The sequence below is a fragment of the Motacilla alba genome, chromosome 1A (assembly GCF_015832195.1).
Source record: "Motacilla alba alba isolate MOTALB_02 chromosome 1A, Motacilla_alba_V1.0_pri, whole genome shotgun sequence".
Lineage (NCBI taxonomy): Eukaryota > Metazoa > Chordata > Aves > Passeriformes > Motacillidae > Motacilla > Motacilla alba.
Window position 1 is genome coordinate 11,061,338 of NC_052031.1, and position 17,476 is coordinate 11,078,813.

The 17,476-nt window shown below is 38.9% G+C and overlaps 1 protein-coding gene across 2 annotated transcripts in view; it reads right to left on the reverse strand.

The window, feature by feature from the left end:
• Nucleotides 1–17,025, reverse strand: part of LOC119708038 (guanine nucleotide-binding protein G(i) subunit alpha-1) — a 33,622-nt gene extending 16,597 nt beyond the window's left edge. For both annotated transcript variants that reach the window (XM_038153840.1, XM_038153839.1), the window contains exon 1: nucleotides 16,560–17,025. In XM_038153840.1, the coding sequence (XP_038009768.1) occupies nucleotides 16,560–16,677 (118 nt within the window). In that variant the 5' untranslated portion in view covers nucleotides 16,678–17,025. The remainder of the gene's footprint in view (nucleotides 1–16,559) is intronic.
• Between the last annotated feature and the right edge of the window lie 451 nt (nucleotides 17,026–17,476).

Here is a 17,476-nt window from a genome sequence, read left to right on the forward strand (position 1 = left end):
TGACCCTGGCCAACAGCTTTCCCTGCTGCAGTGGCAACAGGGCAGACAAGTGAAAGGACACTGTTCATCCCCAACAGTCAGCATTCATTATGCAGTATCCAAGTACTGGATACAATTCTCCCCCTCAGCACCCAGTAAATGAGATAGACAAAAAACAGTTGAAGCTCACTTAGATGTTTAGAGGGCACATGACATTCAAGAAAAAGCTACAAGGAACCAGGCATTTTAATCCTGGAAAGACTGTTATAGGGAGAAGAAGGTTGGATATCTGTAAATTTCTGTCCTTTCCGTAACACCTACTTAAAACAGCTTAAAGCAGAAGTAAACTTGCCAGACCCATACAACAAAGATGTGAGGCTATTAAGAACCTCTAGCACAGTCAATTTCAGAGAGACAGGGGAAGGAGGTGCAGGGAACCTGTTCCATGAAGAGGCTGTACAGCCCATAGAGGAAGTAGAAACTCAGCCTTGGAGATCTTCAAGATTCAACTGGACAAGGCTCTGAGCAACCTTATCTGTTTTGATGTTAGCCTGGCTTTGAGCCAAGGGCTAAACTAGATGACCTCTAAGAGGTTTCTTCCAACTTAAGTATTTCATTTCTGTAGAAGAGAGTACTTCTACACTTAAATACTATAAAGTGATCCTTTTAGGATATTCCTCTTATTAAACCAAATACTTCAGGACAGGCTCAGCCCAATTTAAGACTGGCTGTTAAAGGTTGCCCTACCTTCTCCCCAGCACTGCTACTGATGTGATTAGACCTTTCTTCCTCCAACACCACAGAACGAGTGCTGGCATCATGAGGACACACTGCGCTCAGAGGAATAGAGCAGGCCTGTCAGCATCAATCTAGATTGCTTAATGCCATCTTTAGCTCATGTCAAAGCAAAAGACTGAATTTTTTATAAATTTGCAAGTTTCTTTATAGAGCAGCAATAGTTCTTAAGAATCTGAGTGGCCATGGAAGTACATTACTATAAACAGAAATCAGACACCAGTACAAAAGTCAGTTGTTAATTTAGATACCTGAAGCATTTAAAAACCAAATAATCTCAAAATAGCTAATTATGCACTTAAGCACAAATAGGTGACAAAAGTTTAAAGATTAGCTTTATTAATAAAATTACTACAATATGCTTTGGACTAATATTTTTAGTCAAATAATTTGAAGATGTTATATTCCCTGCATTCAACAGCAATTTTGGAGATATTAAGAAATATACTACAGTATTTAATTTACATAACCTCATAAAATATTTTGTTAAAAATTTATCCCATTTGACTAACCAAGAATGCCAGTGTCAGGGCTAGTTACAGTTTAAAAATTTAATCATTTGTCATACACTTTGTAGTCCATTTTTTGAGTCTGATATGCATGTTTCTCTATGGTGTTAGAACTCACATGTACCAAATGCCTACAATTATCATAAAAGCATTCGCAGTAACATAACCACAAACACCCATAATACACATAAAGAATAATTAGGTCATTTATTACAGAGTACCTAACATCAGCACTAAGTTCCTGGAAGGTGCATTCCCCTATGTTATTTAATGGAAAACAGAAATGGTTGTGCTTGGTTTGGGTTTTTCCTTTAACTGCACACAGAAAAGACTGCAGCATTTGTAATAATCTTTGCAAAGTAGACAGGAAAATTTCACCTTACTCATTGTACCATACTGAAAAGAAATTCATTATTTTTGCACTCCTGAATGCAGAACTCTGCCAGGTTTTCTGACAGATATACTTTGTAAAAATCCTTCCTTTATCTCAAGATGAATAAGTTGCCCATAAAGCAAAATGAGAACTAACTCTGGTTTAGAAAGTTTTAGACAGAAGCAAGCAGTATTAAATATTACATGTGACAGCTGTGTATAAAATGTCAGAGCTAGCTACACTGTCATAACCAAACACTACCTAAATTTAGACAGACTTGACTGAATATTCCTCAAACATCTAGTAAATGAGGCTATTTATTGCTTGCTATTTTAGTATGATACTTGATTTTAGATCACTACTGTCAATAATTTGAAGTCTTACTGGCTCTGTTACTATTTATTTATAACAAAAATATTATTTAAAAGACACGACAGCTCTGCTTAGACTAGAAGAACAGCAGCATGTTATTTCTGAATTTAAAAGAGTACTGGGCATTTTTTGTTTGTTTACTTTTGAATGGAAATTTAAGTTAACTGTTAGGTCATTACATTAATGGAAGTTTTAATAACTGATTAGTCCTTTCTTCCTCTTGCACACTTTACATTTTTCATGTGCTCCTCAAAAAGAGGGCAACATAATCTACAAAAATCTAATTTAAAGAATTTTAAAACTTTTGTTCACATTGTTAAGTAAGAATATAACTTGAATTAAATCTAATACTCTTCTTACACCTGCTCGCCAGAAAGCAGGTAGATTCTTATGCTTCCTTATGCAGACTGCAAATGTATGGGAGCAAAGTAAATCCAACTCAAATAGCAAAATTTCACATTATCCCCATAGATTCTACTATAATCTGAAGGGTCTCTTGTATCAAAGTTTAATACTCAGGCTCTACCTTCAGGTGTTATTATTTCCCAGCCAGTACCATGCTATCCAGAGCAGTATTTGCCTGGGTGCAGCATGAATTCTGACAGCACTCCATGAATTCAGAGCCAGCACATAAACCCAGGCTGTGACCAACCCTACTGCACCACCCGCAGCACGGGGAAGCTGACACTCAGCTAAAGAAGAGGGACTAAGCTCATATTATGATTTTTCTTTCAAGGCCAGCTCTTTACTTTGGAAACATCAAAAGCATCTTCCTGTTTAAAAAAAAACCCAAACAATCAAAAAAACCATTTAACAGATCAGTCTCAATGAATCTTCCCCTTGTAGGAACCAAGTAAGACAAGCAGAGCTCAAATAAATTTAAGAAACAGCTAAAACAATATATGAGTCTCCAAGCTGTGAATTGGTCAATTCCAAAAAGAAATTTAAAAACATTTATAAAGACTGAGTTGGACTTGATCTTAAGGTTCTTTTCCGACCTAAATGATTTTATCACCCTATGGCTCATTACTATGAAATTGTAGTAAACATCATCTTAAATTGAGTATTCTTTCCAAATGGAGCAAATCTGTGTTTAAAATGAATTGAAACATTTAATAATTTGGTTAAAATTAACAGGTAAGCAAAAATGTTACTTTATACTACTTAGAATGTCTCATGACTTATTATCCCACACACTGCCTACATAGGAAGCATTCCAGAACTACTAATTTCTGGAACAAATGTTTTATGCACCCGTGTACCACAAGGAAAGGCTGAGATCTTAACAGTAACATTTCTAACTAGTGACACATTTGCTAACTGGTCACTGAAGAAACCAATCAAATAGCAAGGTAAAAAGCAAGGCAAACTTCAAGTTCACAGTATCCCTCTTTGGACAAAATTAGCTCTCAAGTACAACTATTTCTAATAGAATAAATATACTCCTCGTAATACTAACATAGAAAAAAATGCAGACTAAATTAAAATAACTTAAGCATTAGATAAAAACTAAACAAAAAAAAAATTGGGCTGGCTTTGAAATAACACCAAATAAGTCAGACAAAGGAAGAGAATTCACAAAATGTATACAGCCTTGTATGTTACCAGAAGAGAGCTCAAATATGGACAAGAGTAATTAATTTAAAACTTTCAACAGATGTCTGCCAGCTTTTCAGCCTGTAGAATAGGACACTTAGACCAGACTGACTCAAGCATAACGACACACATGAAATTTAAAATAAAATACACAGACTTGTAAATTTTTGGATTCAGGTCCTGTAAAGTTCTCTCCCCACAACTTTCCTATCCAATTCTGTCAGACACTTGAACTTCACAGCAGAAAGCACAAGTTGAATTGTGCCTGTTTCTTAGCTCCCACTGGTCACAGGACAAGCTAAGTACCCAGTGATTTCTACTCTTTCTGCTATGAGGTCAGGAATCTCTGACAAAATCACGTGGCTTTGTAGCTTGGAAGTATAATCTCTTAAATTTATCACTTCATGACACATCATCAGACATGAGATTTAAATTAGAATCCAAGCTGCCAATCAGTGTTACTATACTCAAAATACATCAATGGTAGTACAAGTAACCCACAGTAGAAACTTTGCTGCAACACACTCTGGACAGGTTGAACACCAAAAGAAAAATTCTCCAAAACCCATACTGCTCTGCCTGAATTTTCTTATTTTGTCCACTCCCCCTTTTTGAAGTCTCCCAACAGTAACAGTTCTCTACCACCATCTGGTATTCTTCTTATTCTGGGGCAGCTGGTAAGCCTTGCAGTTTATGTCCCTTTTCCCCTTCCCAACTGTTTTCATACAGTCAACCAAAGGGAGATATTACTCATTACTTCTAAGGTGGCATTAGTCTTGGAATTTCCACAGCTACTGGAATTTGAATGTGCCAGGAATCTTTCAATGAATTAAGAATCTGTATGATTAGTATCTGGCAGAAAATATTTCAGTAAATTAGTCATGTAGTAATAGTGTGAATCACAGATTACGTCACTGATTTAAACCAGAGAACTGACAGATTCTAAAATTATGGCACCGACTCAGATAAAAAAACTGAGATAATTCTCAAGGTTTCAGCAGTTGCATGCTTAGTCCTACAGAAGCAAAATCATTTACACCCATGTGCCACTGTCACTTTTATAAATTCCCTAAGAAATCAAAAATTAATTACAACTAATCATTTCTTTCCTAGGTCTTCAGTATTGCTCGTATTAGATGTTTGAAATCAACTGTATACAATAAAATAGTCAATCTATTATACATAAAACACAATTTAAGAAAACTGTTAAGATAAAATGTCATCTCAAGAACCAATCAAGTAGAATCTCGTGGTAGCATCCTGTATGTTTATTCAAGTTAGATATCTAATAGACTAATCTGAGTTTCTTAAATTGGTATTTAGACTGTTACTAGAGCAAACACAAAGGCAAGTGATAAAGACAGTGTTAATTAGTTTAATATTGAAACAGTAAGGAGAAAATATGGGCTTACATTTAATATAACCTCTGGAACCAAATGAATTCTAAAAATAAATCTTATGGTGAAACAAGGAGGGCACAGACTCCATTTTGCAAACCTTAAGGTAAGTTCTATTCACTTCTTTAGAAGTATGAATTGAGTTTTGAGCTACTTGCAAGCTTCAATTAGTGCTTCGTATCTTTTTATGACAAAGTGTGATGAAGTGTTCTTTTTGCTTAGAACTCAATCATGTGATAAGCAGACATCTAGCAGAAATTATGTGCAATTTTATGTACCATACAAAATTAAATCCATGAAGCTTTTGAATACCAATTCTACCTAGCTCTCCAAACACATTTCTATATTCCTCAGGTGTTTTAAATTACTAGCTTCTGCTACTGCTACTTAGTAGGAACCCTTTTATCATTATGTGCATCACTTATAACTGTACTAGGGAGTCATCTCACTCTAAAGGAGAGCACCAGTACAATGCCAAGTGTCATATTTCAGAAACTTTGTAAAACATTCAAAAGGAAATGTGGTACCTTGGGATTGAAGCTACTTTAAAAAGGTGTATCTGTTGAGAATGTACAGGAGATCTCTGAAAGACCACTGCCTTCGACAGGGACAGTGCCATTGTGCTTTTTCCTTCAATTAAGACAGAGGCGTAGCTTCCTTCATGTGACATGCCAAACCCAGCAGGACTACGACAAGCTGAGAATCAAAGGCTTGGAAATAAACCTCTCACTTATGCCAGAAATTAAATACAGGTGCTAATGCATCTTTGGAGATGAAAATCACTCAGTAATCATGCTTGCGGCCTGACAACTACATGGCACATCACCAGCAGCAAAACATGTGTGGTTTCAGGTTTATCTAAGATGCCAATACTGACACAGCTTGATAAGATCAGCAGTTGGCTACTTAAATGTATCAGAGGCCAGCATCCACACTAATGTCATCTAAAATACTTGGAAATCTCTTCAAAATTCAAAGCAAAAAAAAATGTTAGGCTTTTGAATGGAACTTCAATATAGCAAATAACTATCTGGTCTATAAAACTGAAGTAAGATTAAAATTTGCTACTTAAAAAAATCAAGTGGCTTCCTTCTTCCATACAAAGTAGTATGCTCAGAAACAATTACTACATAATTTAAAATCATGGTATGAAAGAATATGATTAAAGACCTTCTTGAACATGAGTTTCAGTGCTTGTTGTATGTGAGCCCAAACTAGGAGATAAATGCTGACTGCTCCAACAGAATAAACCAAGTCCTTTACACTCTTACAATGTCTATCAAGAGAGTTACCATCAATTTCTGTCAACAGAGTACAGCATGCCTCATCCAATCTTTCAAATATGTATCTAATAAACCTTCCAAAAAACCACAGTGCCTTGACATTGCTCTCCACAGTGTGGTTGGCCTTCATGGCCTTTTACAGTGCACCATGCTATAAATACAAAGGTGCAAAGATGGTATGCAAAGATGGCAGGTTCAGAGATACCAGAGCAAACTTACCAGCATTAATCACAACCAAAAATGCTTTATAAAAAAATTCTGCTCTGCAACAAAGGCATACTTTATGGAGGTTGTTCTGGCAGAGAGATACACCAAAACAACTTCGAAAAACAACATATTTTCATTGCAGGCCCCACTTCCAATTCAAAACAACACTACTGTTGCTCTATCTATAATTTTGACAGAACCTACTGTCCCAGCTACCTCATATACCTATGTAACACTGAAGAGTTGGGACAATCAGAAAACTGTGTGTGCATTTCTAGGAAAACAGGAAAAAGATCTCTCACACAAATCTCAACTGATTTTATTCAAAGCCTGACTTGTTACATAACACCAAGGCACTTGTTGCAGATGTGATAAATGGCTACTGTCAAAGTTCATACCAGGGAACATGCTAAAAGCTGTCCCATTACTGTAGAAACAAGGCAATACACTTCAGTTCATATAAATTTTCAGTATTTACCCACACCTAACTTAAGAGTTTTTAATCCTGTAGCTCAAGGACTAAGATCTACAAAAATTAGGAGAATAAGCATATTGATAGTTGACCAAAATTCACATCAATGTCACCAACTCCACCACAACTTGGACGGACCTTAAGTGACAGATATTAAAATGTAAAAAGATCCTAGATATCAGTGAACAATTTCTTTCAAATACAAAGATTTTCATAACTCCTATTTGTATTTGAAGCAAGAATGAAAATTCATGAGCATAGTCCACTTTATTTTTTGTTACAAGCACATTCATTTTGCACACAAAACTGCCCTGAATTAGAGTGAACAGTACTTGAAAAAATACAGCTTTTTTGGGGTTGTGTTGTTATTTAAACAGAATTTGTATTTAACCAGTCTCATATTAAAATGAGACAGCTTTGAAATACATAAAAGTTTCAACCCCCTCCAAGACGCTCAATAATCCCAGAAACAAGGAGTAAGACAGACACCTACATAAATAGGTGTTAGGCTTCAAACAAGTGTGTAATCAAAGGCTGATCTAACCTAACCCCAAACGCTGCTATGTTCCTGAACAGCAGATAGAGAAAATAATATAAATAGACCCTCATCTAGGAATTAGATGACAGCTTTTACTAGCTAACACTGCAGCCCTAAAGCATATTAGAAGGGATCCATGTCAATTATTTAAGAGCTTTATGTTTAAGCATTTATATGCTTTAGAAAGAATATAATGGTTTTGCCAAGAGTTCACCAGATTTATTAAGGATCTGCATACAGCTGAGAAATCCACTTTCAAAATGCTTCAAGAGATATTTAATGCATCAAGAATACAGCCCGCACTTCAATGAGACTTCACAGTTTATTTTCTGTCCAGCACTGTATAAAACATTACTACCAGACATGAAATCAACAAGATTCAAAAGAACATTTCTTTAAATAAAATCTATAAATACTCAGAAACAACTGTCTGGTTTACTCCCAATTTGTTTATTGCAAGACCCATATCTCCAGTAATAGCAAGTTTTAAAATTGCATTCCAACACTGCATTCACAGTGTATTCTATTTTAATATTACTACAACTTTACTGTTGCCTCCATTCTCTTCTCTACTGTTTGGACACTGGGCAGGCAGTTGTACTTCTTGCCCACTACCATCTTGCATTCTTCACCAAGAAGTGCTGGGTAGAAGAGGATTCTTCCTAGTCAAGCCTACAACCTAAAAAACAGAAGAGCATGAAGAAGCACAGATCTGATGCTCCCTGGATTTGGAATGAAAAGAAACTCCTACCTCTAACTGGCAATCAGCACATTCCTTAACATGGGCTGTCTCTGTCTGCTATTTTAGCAAAGAAGTCTTAAAAAAATTGATTTTGAATAGAGTTTAACATGTCTACCATGTGGACCTTGCAGGTCCAGCAAATTTCACATTATTCCTAATCCAATTCTACAGTGAACTGTGACACAGAAATACAGAAATTGAAAGCATCCTATTCTGCATCCATTTTCCCCTCTACCTGCTACTCTGCATTCCCAGCACTCCATCTGGATCCAGCAACAGCTCTGCTCCTCATTATGCTTTTAGTCAGGTCCTCATCAGACCATTATGAAATACCAGTTGAATTGACCACTCTAGCAGCAAGCTAAGTCTAATCAGGACAGCCAGTCTGACTACTCAACCAGCAAAAAAACCCTGAATTAATCATTTAAAAGTGACAGGGACAGGGCAAAGCTATTCAGCCAGATGCTGCAAGAGCACTTTCCTTTTTAGCAAGACAGAGCTTCTAGAACAGCTCTGCTGCTTGTAAGACAACATCCAGGGCTTATTTCTAGCATTCCAATACAGATTTAGAAAGTAGGCAAGAAGCTCTTTAGTTTTATTGGAAACTATTAAAAACCCCAGAGATTTGGAATGTCCTTACAACAGCAACCAATAAAAAACTTGTAGCATGATGCAAACAACTACAACAGCTTTGTCCACGTAAAAAACCCAAAGTTGTATGCAAAAAATCATTTTATCAACTTTGCAAAAGGAAGATGGGATTACAGGGAGCCATTTGATTGCACTAGTCCTTTCAATTCAAGAAACAGGTCATATTAAATTCAAGACTATTAATTATAAACCCACTTCACAGTTTCAACAAGAATTTCCATTACAGTACATCAATTACTTCTATAAAAACAATCTGCTTAGAGAAATGACTGTAAAGACTTCCCGTCCATTCTGGATGCCCAGATTTTGTTATATTTCACTAAATATTTTTATCAGGTATCTTTGCTAGGTATATTACTCAGTACAAAGGCAACACTACATTTCTAATTAGAATATTTGAAAAACTAATGAGGTTCAGTCTATTTCAGAAGTTGAAGCACAGTATATATGAATGGTGTTGATTCCTTTAAATAAGTTGCTTCACAAAAACAATTTTCTAATTTCAGTATCAGTTTTATAGGGACACACAATATTGAAGATTACATGTAAACATAAAAAACATAAACACCAGGTACCCAAGTAAGCATACACTCATAAGTCAACACACCAACTTGATTATCAAGTTGTTACCTAAACATACCAGAGGGGGTCTTATTTAAAGCTTCAATGACCCTGCAATTACCAAAGCCAGAAAATCAATTTACTTGCTTATCACATATTTAACAAGAATTTACTTGCTTATCACATAATAAGTCTCTTATTAAAAGAATTGGTTCTTAACTGCTTTATGTCAATTAGCCCCATCAGCTGAGATCCAGAAAGAATTATACCAAAAGTAACTTAAAAAAAAGAATAATGTTTCAAAGGAAGGGAGAGTCAGCAATTGAACCAAAATGAAACAAAGTAAAAAACTAACCTCAACAGGTACCACACTTTCAAATCAAGGACTGAGGCAGGTGGGTATCTGTGACTCAAGGTGATATTGAGGCCTATAAACTTTAAGCTATAGATAACTCCAGAGACCTTGAAGCTGGCTCCTCAGCTTTGCAAACCCCAAGGGCAAAGCCATGATGAGGGGAAGTATCTTCCACATCCCTAACTCTAATACTTCTTACACCTGTACTGTAAAAGGACTACAAGTAGTTGCAAATATGAGTAATTAGTCTACAAAATCGCTCCTTTAATTCCCATCCTTGCTAAGAAATCTTTTGTCTTGTCTGTTCCTACTTAATGCTCAAGGAGAAGAAACTACTTAGCATTAAGAAGAGTTCAAATCTCTTCTTGCAGAAGCATACAGTGCTGGTACACAAGCATCCCAGCAAAACCAGTTTATTTTTGTCCTAACAGCCTAATTTCCAAATCTCAGTTATCCTTCCACTCAGAAATGTTATTAAGTTAAGCCACTAAAAGAAACTTGACTTCTAAGAGTGAAAAGTTTGAGTGAGAAAAATCTGAAGTTCTGATTTTTCCAATCACTCTATATACCTTTCCAACTTCAATACTCTGTGGATACAGAATCTCTCAGGTAAAGCCACCCGAGTTCCATTTACAGAATAATTGTGTAATTTCCACAAAGCCTGAGGTAACAGTAGGGCACTGAGCAAACAAGGGGAATAAATAGAACAGCAAACCTAGGTAAAAGCTGGACGATGACTAAGACTCAGAATTGGAAGTTTTTATTAATACAGGTTCTCCTATACATGTCTTGGGAAAAAACTACAAACTTTTAATAGCTAATTATCGAGTCAGTTAAGATCTTTATTTCACTGTTTCCATGGCAAAAAAAGAACAAAAAACAAACAACCTCACACTTAACAGAACATCTTAAATACCTATTTTCTATATCCAGATTTGTTGTACCACAACATTTGCCAGATAGCATGTTACAGGAAACACTGCAGACATCCATCAGCTAGACAGCAAAACTGACTTCAGATTATGCCCTCTGAGCCAGACTCATGGCTTGGTTTCAAATTATTTAGCCAGACTTTAGGATATGCTGGCTACTCACTTATTCCTTCTCAGAGGACCAAAACAACAAAAGGGTAAAATGTGGCAGCAAAAGAACTACCCACTCTGGCAATATGAGTATATAAATCACTACAGCCTAACTATAGCACAAAGCCCCAAGTTCAAGTTGTGCCAACACAACTATGCAGGGAGCTGCACTGTAAAGTCGAGTTCTGATGTGAGTTAAAAATAACTTCACAAAAGGAGGCTAGCTGAAATCCACAACAACTTCAGTAATATAATCCATAGGACAGAATAAAGTGCCATATATATGACAATGATGATACTTTTTTCTGCAGCACAGTTTATTGTAAGACGACACTAATTACATCATAGTTTATTACAAAATTTATAAGTGGTACCACTTGAGGTACCACTGCTGCTGGGAGTGGAAAGCTTATCAAAAAGTACCTTACAAGAGCCTCTAATTCAGAAAGAACACAGCAGCAGCTTTACACTGTTTTTGAATGAAAAATTGAGGGAAAAAAAAACATTTCTCAAGCTTAAAAAGTTTTTAAACTATTAAAATATTAAAAAGTCCTTAATACCTATTACAATACAACTAATTTTTATGTATACATAACTAGACTTTTTAATCAAGATTTTATAAAGCAAAGTCACTGCTACTGGTATCACAAGATAGCACATAATGCATAGTTTCCCTTTAACCCTTTCTAAAACAATAGGTACTGAAGTAAATTTTGTCTTAAGAATGCTAAAGAACTAAAAATGATATAATCATAAGTAGTGATTTTATAAAGCAATTTTCAAAAAGAAGAAATATAATAATGCAACAGAAGACCTGAAATCACTGAGGATAATTTGTATTGAAGTCTGTACATACATTAAAGACTGATACTATGATGTTGTGAACTTTTACACCAGCATTCAAATAGATGGAGACAAGCATAAAAGACAAGCATAAAAGAACTCACACTGCAGTAGTACAAACACAACCATAACTAAATGGGTACGCTTACTGCACATCCCTGAGTCTCCTCTCACAAAAGCAAGGGGGATTATTACACTATGAGAATCGAGTCACTCCACATAAGTAACATCCCGATTGGCACAGTCCAACTGTACCATATTAAAATGCAAGAGAGCTCCTAGTTCAGAACTCCTCCTAAATCTAAGGAGTCAGGCAGGAATGGAGGGGCAGGGGTGTTCACACTAACACAGACAAGACCAACAGCAACAAACCAAACCCAAACATTAAACACTTCTTTCAGGTATCAGAAATCAGCTTTTAAATAAGAGGCAAACTTCGTAAGCATCTGTAGATAGTTGTCTCTGAAGGCATGACAGGAAATAGTTTGTTAGAAATGTTTTAGACTAGGCTGGCATAATTTATGAAAATAAGGTCAACAACTCTGAAATGCGCAATACTTGTTTGTGAGAAAAAGGCTTTTTTGAGAGCTCTCTTAAGTTCAGACTTCTGAAGTCTTTGTCTGCAAGTGTGGAGAAAAAGAATATTCTGGAGGAAAGGCAAGAGAAGTAACGGTACAAGCAGCATAAATGTATTTGTTCAGTTCAATGTGCAACAGGGTCTGGAAGAAGCCAGGTACTGCCAAGCACTGTGAGGATGATGCTGCTGAAAAGAGGAGTATGCAGCAGGAGTCAGTTTGGCTGAGCAGACAGAAAGATGCAGGTCTGGAACAAAAGAAAAGCAGACAGAAAAAGATACCTGAGATGTGAAGAACTAGAAAAACAATTAAATAGAATTGTTCTGGTTACCATCTTAAGGAACAGGAAGCTGCAATGGAAAAGATTAAATGCAGCACTGCCTGCTAAATGTCACTTATCTTTAAGAACATGACATGCACACATTCCAGCATGAATCACAAGGATCTATTCAGGAACAGAAAAGTGGCTCTGCTAGTCATGAGGATGAAGGTATCCATTGAACTGTGATTATCCAGAAAGGAGACACACAATGACAGCTGTCAAACACACAGCCTGTGACTTCCTGGATCCCAGGACCTGCTCCTAAAGAATGATTAGGACACATCTATTGCCTTTTTCATCCAAGATACAAAGAACCTTAACACCAAACTTGCCATGCTAGGTGAAGGATGTGGTAATTCGAAAGATAAAGTGCTAATCCTATAAACTCATGGTGCCAATTTGAATGTATTCATAAAACCTGATGAGTTTAACCTCATACCAGAAGGAATTCTGCTAAATGAGGTACTGCCTGTTCTCCTGCAGTTGGCATAAATTCAGTCTTATGTGCTCTAGCTAATTCAACAGAAATGTGCTTGGGGACGCACACCTGACTGGGATCACATGTCTATTAATGCAGCCCACAGACTGGTCACTCAGAATCACCACCTCCCAACATAAGAGTTACATTCATTCTGCAAGCATCACCAGAATTTTTATTTGTTGAATATTAAAAGTTAAGATGAGGAACCATGGAAGAAAAAAAAAATTTGGATCTACTACTTTCTCTGCCTGGAAGACAGCAAAAATATAAACTGCTTTTCAAAAATCTTACACTAAGTATCTGTGTTTATCTATTAAAAAAAAATAGAAAGTACAAGGAAAGAAAATATTACTTCAATTAGGACACAGAAGTTTAGGAACTGTCAACTTGCCACAAAAAAACTGCTTAACAAAAAGTATATACTTTTGTATGTTGAACTTTTAGTGTTGGCCAATATACTATATTGCACTTATATTTTTTTGTTCAGTTCTCATGAAACTTAAATTACACATTGATTGAAAATAGCATTAAAGTAAATAAGCTTGTTTATGTAATGGTTTTAAAAGATAAAATCATCAAATCCCATATATAAACAAGCATTTTCCATCTGGCTTACCAAATACAAGATCAAATTCAGCTTACTTCTAAGAATGATGGTTCTCAGAAATTTTCCAGGAAAGACTCTCCTGCTGTCGGGATAGCACACTGAAGTGCATGGAATTACAAGGTTAAAATAGCTATACATGGATAATGTTTAGAATCCAGTATTTTTATTCCTAATACTTGCATTCAAAATTTTATGAAGTGATGAACCAATTCACAAGTATGACCAAAAAAACTTAAGACAATGCAGTTCAATGGTATTTTGTGCATATTAAATATATCTGCTTATTCCTACAGACAGGACAACAAAATATAAATCTAACATGGACCAGTGATATTGTTCACAGTGAGGGTTCAGGTACAGCAATGTGACATCTCTCTCAATTAAATCCCTGCAATTTCCTGTTTCAGGAAAAAAAATAGAAAAGCATATGATGGAATACATTAAATTTCCAGTCTAGAAATCAATTTATTTTATGAACACATCTTCCCTCAATTGAGCATTCTAGCTCAAACTTCAGGAGGATTCTCTAATCACCATGCAAAAATAAATTTTTTGCATATGCTGGAATAAATCCAATTTAATGGGTCAATTATAATAATAACAGCTACATGAGCTTTTCCTACATAAACAAGGTGTTTCAGATGCCACTCGCACATTGCATTTTCCTGGCAGCAGACCACAACTGTTACTTTTCCTTTTATTTCACTATCTTTTTGGCAGAACAAACCCACAAATAGATGTAGGAGTACAACCAAGTAGATGATAAACTATGACGTGTGGGCTGAACAAGCAATTGGGAAAGTGAGTGGTGAGAAGAAAGCGACTCTAGTAGAAAAACTTTTAAATATTTTGCCACCAGAAAAAGCATTCACATCACATTCAAGGCACGTGACAGACTTGTAAGGAAGAGGAAGGGAAAAAACTCATTCCAAAACATGTGAAATACATATGTGCATCCATGGGTGTATGCACAAAATCCCATCCAGAGTTCACTAAACATTTAGGCAATCATTGTTTAAACAATCATCCCAGCACTGGTCCCAGGAGAAACCAGGCTGCCAGCCTTCACACCTCTTTCTAGCAGGGGAGATGGAAATGCTAGCCCAAGAGAGCTGCTGCTCAGAACACCCTGAGAACCCACATGTACTTTACCATTTGTTCCATGTTCTCACATCTCTGAGAGCCCAGCAGAAAGGCTTTCCAGCCTTAGAAACAGAACTTATAAAATTTAAGCTCATAACATAGGTATTAGTACGTAAGAGCATTAAAATAGTGGCAAAATCCATTCTTAAGTTTAAAGCATCTTTAAACAGACGTCATCTGTATCCAAGAATTATGATGAAAAATAGGAAAACAAGCACCAAACTACAGGCACCACAAGTTCCACACAGAACAGCAAAAAAACTGAAAATTAATTTCAAATGCCTTGCCAGATGACACAAAGTGTTACCTTGCCACTTTTTAAAAGGCAGCAACATCTGCAGTATTGCTAGTATCACATACAGGAAAACCTTTCCGTACAACAAGCTGAGGATTCCAAAGGTGCTCAGGACTAGGCACAGTACCAGCCCAAAACCTAACAGATTTAGGTTTCCACCAACAGGCTTCCACTTCCATTTCCTGGAGAACAATTCCAGCTTTTGTTTCTGGCTTATCTCACAAGTTCAATTTTAAATCTAGAAAATCATTTTAGGATCTTTGTTTTTCCCATTCTAGGTTTCTTTCATTTCTCCATCTTATTGTAGATAAATTTGCTCAGTCTTTTGTCCCTTTCTGGAGCCATCTTAGAATTCAGCGACGGAAAGTTATTCAGCGGTCCACTATGTTCGTAGTGAATAGAGCACCACAGGACAGCAAAATCAATGCCGAGGGGAGTGAGATATTGTGCATCATTTAAAAAGTTTGCTTGAAACATCACCTGAGAGGGAAGCTGCAACTCAACAGCTATTTTAACTCGCTATTAGATCCAGTCTGCTTTTGTTATACAGAATACACTGCAAAACTTCCTACAATGTTAATTCAATGCAAATCTTGCAGCATTCAGCTGTCCCCAACCGACAGTAGTTTTAGTCCTGAACAAATGCATTCTAATTAAAACTCTCACTTCCTTTTTTCTTGTAATTTTTAAAATAGCCTTATCTTTGCACACAAGGATATCTTAAAACACACAAAAAGGCAAGCTTTAAGTACTTGTGAGCAAAACTGAAGAACACACGATGGAACGCTATAAATCATTAGATTACACATGCAGTAGCTCCATCGAGCTGGTATTTCCCGTTGTAAAACCCCAGAAACACAACCAAGTTCCACAAAATTAAATATATATACATATATAAAAAAGAAAAACACCCAAAAGTTAAATGGTGTTTTGCCTTTTGTTCTTTTGACACTCTTCTATACTTTACCCTCGTAGCAACAGTTTAGGAGTTTCTCGGGTCTACAAGAAACATTAAGAGTAAATATCCCCCCAACATAACGCTTCCTTCCTTTCAACAGAGGAAGAGAATCCAGGTCAAAAGTTTCAGGCGTTATCCCTTTCCTATGGAAGTCAGGGCCCGGGCAGCCCACGCCGTGCCGCTTCCCGGGGCGCTGCCTCTGATCCTTCCCGCAGCCGAGGCGCCCACCTGCTCCAAGAGGCTGCTGCGCCTCTCGCGACCCCAAAACTCCTGAGGGGCCCCGAGCACGTACCCCGGGGTCCGAGGGTAGCACCGCCCCCCGCCCAGCCCGGAGGGTTCCTATAAAACTATACCCCTCGGTAGGCGAGGGAGCTTCGGGGAGCGGCTGCCTCCAGAGGAGCCTCCCCTCACGGCATCCCTTACCTAAGAGGAGCAGCTTGACTTCCCTGGCCGCCTTCTCGCCGTCCTCCCGCAGGTTCCTGTCGATCATCTTGCTCCTCTCCACCGCCGCCTTGTCCTCGGCGCTCAGCGTGCAGCCCATCTTGGGAAGGGGCTGTTTGGCTGCGCCCGAGAAGCGAAGCAGGGAGCGGCGGGGTTCGGCGGCGGGGAGGCGCTGAGGAGGGAGGGGGAGCGAGCGCTCCTCGCTCGCTCTCTCCTTCCCCCGCTCCCTCACCTGGAGAGCAGCGGCGTCGCGGGTACCGCGCGCCGGGCTCGGCTCACGGCCAAGAGGGGAGGCGGCGAGCGGGAGGGGCGTGGGGAGGCTCGGCCGGGGGAGCGCGGAGCGGGGACAGCGGGGCTGCGGACGGGGGGAACGAGGCCTCGCACCGGGGCCGCCGCTCCCGCCGCCGGCCCTGAGGCTGCTGCGCGCGCGGCACCGCCCCCGCCCCGCCGGAGGCGCGCGACCGCGCGCGCACCGCCCACGCCGGGAGGGGAGAGAGGAGGGGCGCGCGTGCACGGCGGGAAGAGCGGCGGGCGCGGCCGCGCGTGCGCACGGCGGCGGCCAGGCGTTTTGGGGCGGGGGGCGGGATGGCGGGAGCGGAACGGGGAAGGGGCTGGGAGCGGAGCGCGAACGGGGCCGGAGGCGGCGCGGCCCGTGACGCCCCCGCGCGCGAGCCCCGGGCGCTTGCCGGGGAGGGGCTGGAATTCAAACTGCTCGCGCGCGGGAGGTTCCATTGCTCGGCGGGGCGGGGGAGCGCCGGGCTGGGCTATGCCAATGGGGTACCCCGGGGGGATGCAGGAGCCGAGCTCCTCCTCCCCTCACGCCCTGTCCCGCCCTGTCCCCCTGTCCCGCTGTTTCCGCTGCCGGGATCCAGGGCAGCACCTCGGGGTGCAGCCCCGCC